The 7,068-nt window shown below is 46.5% G+C and overlaps 1 protein-coding gene across 1 annotated transcript in view; it reads right to left on the reverse strand.

Annotated features, from left to right (window-relative positions):
- Nucleotides 1-5,276: 5,276 nt before the first annotated feature.
- asic2 (acid-sensing (proton-gated) ion channel 2) overlaps nt 5,277-7,068 on the reverse strand; it is a gene marked incomplete at its 5' end in the record, with an annotated part of 276,492 nt that continues 274,700 nt past the window's right edge. The window contains 2 exon segments of the mRNA XM_084488803.1: nt 5,277-5,416; nt 6,750-6,818. Of these exon segments, the coding sequence (XP_084344929.1) occupies nt 5,315-5,416; nt 6,750-6,818 (171 nt within the window). The 3' untranslated portion in view covers nt 5,277-5,314.

Raw genomic sequence — 7,068 nt, forward strand, 5'->3', positions numbered from 1 at the left:
ACCTATTTTATAGTCTATGATACACACACACACACACACACACACCTATTTTATAGTCTATGACACACACACACACACACACACACACAACAATTTGATTAGATGCTCGTTCATCCGTATTTGAATGTGTTCCAGTTTAGAAAATCTCGTCTCACACACACACACACACACACACACACACACACACACACACACACACACACACACACACACACACAGGTTTAAATTGACACGTATGGAAGGACGGGAGAAACTGGTCATTTGCATCATCAGTTCTCTGGACCAATTCAATTGATTTCCCGGAGGTAGGTGACACGCTGAATTCGAAAGCAACAAACAATGAAATGTGTTTGAGTAGGATTCAGCCTTTGGTCACAGCTGATGGCTACAAACGTACAAACACCACGGGTCTTACATAATAACGCTTTGGCACCATGTCACAGTGCGGGTTGTTGCATTGTGCGACTGCATTGAAAAAGCCAAACCATTGTGATTCTTTTGACTTATTTTGGGGGGGAAATGTTTTCTGACTTACTATAATTGACGCTGCTTTGAAATAGCTTCTATTTTGAACACCCAACTGACACAATATCGCAGGCTTTCCAGGCCAACGAACAAGGCTATAAAACTGAATAATAATATTTTCCCATTTTTGTTTTTAACAAGACACCCCAGCTGTGTGTCATGTTCAGCTCCCCATTATATCTGATTGCCCTTGACATTTAATTGGACGTAACAAATCCTCTTCCATCGTCAAAAGCCTTTCTCTCTAATTTCAGAGGAATAACAGGGGAGTCATTATCAAGTGGGCTGAGGTTTAGAGAGTAAATGATAGCTGTGAGCTAGGCCACTCCCATCCTCACCTTAAATGGTCTGTGCCACCTGCTGCATGCTGATTGGCTGATGGAAGAGCAGTGGTCCTTATCCAAAGCATGACCCAGAGGCTAGGGGATATGAACCATGAATAATGAACAGGGCAAACACACTGACAGACAACCCTCAGACTCACACACGCTAACACACACTGACACACTAACACACACTGACACACACTGACACACACACACACACACTCACACACACACACACACTAGAGGCATAGGATGCCGCTCTAACCCAAACTCTGCCTCGGAAACTGCAATGAACTGGTGGAGCCATGAGGTGCAGCTGTAGCTCTGTGAATAACAAACAGACACACACACACACACACACACACACACACACACACACACACACATTTTAAGGAGTCGCTCAACATATTAAATACACTGTAATTAAAAACGACAAGGATGGAATCGCATTAACACATAGTACAATTAAATTCACCATCCATAATCCTCCCAGTCATATTTAACTGGTGAATGCGTTTTATATTCTCCTCTCTCTCCTTAGCTCTCTCTCTCCCTCTCTTTCTCCTCAGCTCTCTCCCTCTCTCTCTTTCTCCTCAGCTCTCTCTCCCTCTCTCTCTCTTTCTCCTCAGCTCTCTCTCCCTCTCTCTCTCAAGAGGTACACACACACAGCATCATAAATGATGGCACATAATCGTACCGATGTTCTGTTACATCGGCCGGGGAACAGAGGCTGTTATCGCCTCAGGACGTCTAATGTGAAATGTTGAAAACCATGCGGCGTCCTAATGGATCAAAGGTAGCGCTGGACCAAACGAAGGCTGGGGAGGTAGGAAGGATCTGCTGGAATGGATTAAGCTCCACTCCGCTGCGGACACTTTGGGAGACAGAAAGACCCAAATTGCCATCAGCAAGAGCAGATGGGAACACAATTGCCAGCCCATAGTTGGATTCCCAATGTCCACAGCCCACTAAGTAGGAATCCTTGAGCGAGATGCCTGACTCCTACCCGCTCCTTAATGACATCTTATCTGTCCTCAGTGTCAGTCGCTTAGGATAACAAAATCACAAAATGGTGGTGAATCCTGTTATCCCAGTAGAGGCAAGTCTGAATCACGAATGAATTACCCTTCTCAGTCGCACACCAAATCGCAAAGCTTCCAAACGAGCATCTGTTAAATTTCCACTGTTCACGGTGCCTGCAGGGGGTCTCACATTTAATCCAATCTTTTGACTGGAATATAATCCGAGTTGACACGATAAGGTTGGGCACATTTTCCCCCTGCGAACAAGGTCTGTTCAGGTCAGCTCGCTGGGAAATGGTGTTGGGAAAACAGCTCTTTAGGCCACAGCTGATGCTAGCAGACAGCTGAAAGAAGTTATCTTCCTTTTTGAGGGTGACATGTTTCTGCGTGGGCACGGGGGCATCACAAGACAGGACACGGCAAAGCTGCAAAATAAGACTTTTCATTTAATAGTTTCCACATTAAAAACACATACTCAATGTTTCATCACAAGATGAGGAAAAAAAACGCTGCGCTGCAGTAACAACCGAAGCAAAAGAAAATACAAGAAATAAAATATGAAATAAAGAGTCAAGACTCAAGGCTCCCAGGAATGGAGAAACAGCCAGTCCGACTGATGAAAAGCCACGAGTTCCTTAGTGTGTCCTCCGTTGAGGCGAGATCAACTTAGGGCCGGTCTGTAGCCACACCATCATCAGGTCAAACACAGCGACAGCAGATCAAACAGACAAACCAAACACAAAAAGCAGGACTCATTCACCTGTGATGTAGCGACCATGCTCAAACACCCATGGAGCACGTGGTTCAAACCAAATCCAGTTTAGACCCTTCACTGTAAGAACACTTTCAGTTTCTTTCAAAAACAAGCTTTAACTTGGGAGATCCACAGCGAGATGTCGGTGTGTCTGGTGTGTAAAAAAAAGCAGGGTTAAACTGTAAACCAAACAAACAACAAGAAGAAAAATGTGATATTTAACAAGGCGTTTGCAGTGCCTTTTGCAGACAGCCGTCTTAAAGACAACATAACCTGTGCACATACTCTTAATTTGTACAATTCTGTTCCATGGATAACGTTTCACCCCGGTGTGAGGAGGTGAGGAGTGTCTCGAGGCTATGGCTGACACCACCACCACCGCCACGGTTGCTGTGCGCTTAAATCTTTTTAAAGAGTGTAAGGTTTTATAAAAAGCTTATAAAGACTTTTCCACTGTGGCCATTACTTTTGTCAAAACTTTCTTATGCCTGCAGCCATCAGCTGGCTTTGAAATTATTTCAATTACCGAATTGTGTTGAAAGAAATACACGGCATGCATCCCTGCTTCTCAATCCAACCAGGGATGCGTTTGGCTCTCTCTCTCTTAATTTAATTTGGTCTGCAGAGGACAAGAAAGCGAGAAGAATCCAGTTTTTAACCAAATGGCGCTGGTTGATGAGAAGCAGCACTAAGTGAAGTGAAGTTTTGGAAATGGAGGGTGTTTGTAGATTGTGTTAAAACAATGTGTCCTGGTGCTCCTTCATAACCCCTCCTGATTGGCTAGCGGGCTGCTCAGAGCTCTGCCCAGCAGGGGGCGGGACTTAACCTGCTCTCGGTGGGGAACCCGTTTTTCCTTTTAGTATTTTGTCAAAGCAGAAGACTGATATTCACACCAGAACACATCAGTCTGTGTTTCCTGCATCCAACAAACCCAGTGTTTGTATGTAGTCGGCTTCTGTGCAAACCGCGGGGAGCATGGGAATCGTACATATTCGTTTTAATTAACACTTTCCTTGATGAATGGAAGCCTAATGCCGTGTGGGTAATTGGCTCAGCATCCATACTCATTACTAAGACACGTCAAACCGCCTCTCTCTATCCCCACACTGAGTCTTCAAGTTCAACGCTAATCAAAAAACGGGGACAGTTTCGTTCCACGCACCATTTTACTGCACTAATTGGTTTGGTTTTCCAAAAATAATGAGTGAACAAAGACACACATTTCATCAGTTAACCACTAACGTTAGTAACGCAAAACAGAAATAAATAAGTAAACCCAATAAATAAATAAATAAATACTGTCCCGTCTGTACATTCTGAACTCGTTGGAGCCCCGGTCAGTGGTTGGGCTCTGCCGGGGAAATACTGCAAATGGGGCCACATGTTTTCACATTTTTTCAGCACATGTAGAATGGAAACACATGTACTGGGAACGCAACAGTGCCGTCCAGTCACCAGTCAGCATCAGAAAAAACGGATATATAAGAGACAGAGAGACAGAGAGAGGGAGACAGAGACAGAGAGAGAGACAGAGGGAGGGAGAAAGAGGGAGACAGAGGGAGATAGAGGGAGGGGGACAGAGAGATAGAGAGAGACTGAGGGAGGGAGACAAAGACAGATAGAGGGAGACAGAAAGAGAGAGAGACTGAGAAAGAGAGACAGAGACATGGCGACAGAAAGAGGGGGAGACTGAGAGAGTTACTGAGAGAAGGAGAAGGAGAAGGAGTGGGAGACAGATAGAGGGAGCAACAGAGACAGAGACAGAGAGAGCCATAAGCCGTAGATAAAAAGAGAGAGAGAGAGAGAATGGATCTTGAAGAGGCCACATGCGGGGTCGGACGATACGAAACTGTTATGGTACAGTACATTTGGCAGTGAGTGACTTGCATGAAAACCGTTGTGTTTGTATTCTTTTGTTTTGTGTTTTATTAGACTTTTTTACGGGGATGAGAAGCTCCCCTGCCAAGGACAGCCCCACAGGCAGTCTGTGTTTCAGTCCGTCTGTCTCACCGTTTCACTGGCAATTTGTGTGTGTGCATGTGAAGGTGGATGGGTGTGTATGTGTGTGTGTGTGTGTGCGTATGTACGTTAGTGTGTGTCTGTGTTTGTGTATGTGTGGGTGTATGCACAAATGTGTGTGTGTGTGTGTGTGTGTGTATGTTTATGTGTGTGTATGTATGCAAGTGTGTGTTTGTGTTTGTGTATGTGTGGGTATGTGCACATGTGTGTTCATGTGCTTGTGTGTGTGTGTGTGTGTGTGTGTGTATGTGTGCGCGTGTGTGTGTGCAGAGCCACACATCCATTCCCTCCGAAGAGGAGGTCGCCTCCTCGCCTGCATGTCCTCGAGGAAGAGAGTAGTACATGATCCGGATCCTTCTGTCCGCGGCATTGTCCCGGGACCACAACCTCCATCATCACCCCCCCCTCCCTCCTCCTCCTCCTCCTCCTCCTCCTCCTCCTACTCCTCCTCCTCCTCCGCCCCCCCTGCCCTTATCTCCAGGTGCCTCTCCTGCTGATGGAGCCCCCTGCCGGCTCTGGTGAGGTACAGTGAGTTCCGGTGGAGGTCTCCTCCCCCCGCCGCCTCCTCCACCACCTCCTCCTCCACCTCCTCCACCTCCTCCACCTCCTCCACCTCCTCCACCTCCTCCTCCGCCGCCGGCGGGACCGCCGCCCCGGTCACGGCCCCCTCAGCAGGCGATCTCCTCCAGGGTGGCCAGGGTGGTCTGCAGGGGCACGCTCACGGTGTGGCTAATGGACTCTGAGTGGTTCGGTAGCGGGTCGCAGGAACTCTGTGGTGTGGGGGGGGGGAGGAGACAGAGAGGATGCTGGGTAGGATCGGATCCTATGCGTCCGGATGGTTTTGTTTTTTTTGCGCTGCCCTGCGGCCTTAAGACCGAAGTATACTACTCTATACGACTCCGTAATCGGTCATCCGACTCCGTAACTACGGAGACCCCTCGAGCCTTCGAAGTTCTCCGTCGGGATGGCGATGTTTTTTTTTACAATGTAAGTCAGGTCAATGGCAAACCATTTAACAAATCAACACACTTGTATCTTCGATAATCTGAAACCCGAATTTCGATAACCTTTATACTTTTCTCAGAATCACAGCTCCATATCGTTTTCAGTTGGTCTCATTGATTCACGCTGACGTTAGAACGCGGAGGGCGTGCAGGCAGTGTTGCCAGATTGGGCGGTTTACCATCTGCGGCATTTTAGCAAGCACACTCTTGCAGTTCGTTAGGACGAAACGCATTCTAGTTTATCCAATATGCAAAATAAACAAGGTGCAACGTAAATACGGTGCTAAGTCAAACCGGGAAAAGGGATTCCGGAAATGATGTTGTTAGAGGACCAATCACAGCCCTTGCCGTCTCCATTCGTCTCTGTTGCGTAGAGCTACAGGGAGGTTCTCCGACAACGGAGAGTGTCTACATACAGTATAGTATAAACCAGCCTTTAATGGTACGCGCTCTACACGGTGAACCACCTGGGGCACAGCGGAGGTACTTTTGTTGAGTTCACCAGGTTAACGGAGCTGTCAGTACGATTTAAGAGCTTTTTGTCTAGCGGTCTTAGATGGTCTGGCCATCCGTGAGTGATTAGGGAGTGAAATCAACTGTGATGATAACTGTGTCAAGTTGAGTGGGCCTTTGCCTCTGTGGGAGACAATTGGTGCAGCGCCTCACTGATTGGGTCAGGGAATCCATCTTTCCTGTCAATCACACGCTGTATTGAAGCACTTGTCATCGGTGGAGAGACGCAGGAAGGGAGGGAGCGGAGAAAGAACATCCTGGTCTCGCTTACAACACTCAATCACACAACTCCTACACTAAAACAATTGTTCCACAAACAACAATAAAACTACTTGTGTGGTCAGGCAATGCCAGACCACGCAGGGTTAATGCCTGGAACATGGTTAATGCCTGTAAATAGTTTATTTTAGCATTTTGTTGCTTGAAAGCCATTAATACAAGAGTTTATAACTCTCTCTCCAGAAGTACTGAACTGAAAGAGAGAGAGAGGGAAAGAGACAGCGAGAGAGAGAGAGAGAGAGAGAGAGAGAGAGAGAGAGAGAGAGAGAGAGAGAGAGAGAGAGAGAGAGCGAGAGCGTGATCTCACCACATCTTCTGCATGACTCTCATCCTCCTCATCGCTTCCCAGCAAGTCCATGAGCCTGTCTTTCAGCACCTGGACCGGAGAACAGGAGAATAGAATAGAATAGAAGCTTTATTGTCAATGACATTGTATTATCACAATGAAATTCAAGGTGCCACTCCATGCTTTAAAAAGAAGAATAAATAGTATAATGAATTTGTAACAAATAAGACACCCCCTCTACATACACTTCACTCTAGGGCTGGGCGATATGGCTGAAAACTGTATCACGATATAAGTGTTTCATATCGGTCTATATCGATAATTATTGATTAAAATTTTT

The sequence above is a fragment of the Micromesistius poutassou genome, assembly GCF_964030765.1.
Source record: "Micromesistius poutassou genome assembly, chromosome: 1".
Taxonomy (NCBI): Eukaryota; Metazoa; Chordata; class Actinopteri; order Gadiformes; family Gadidae; genus Micromesistius; species Micromesistius poutassou.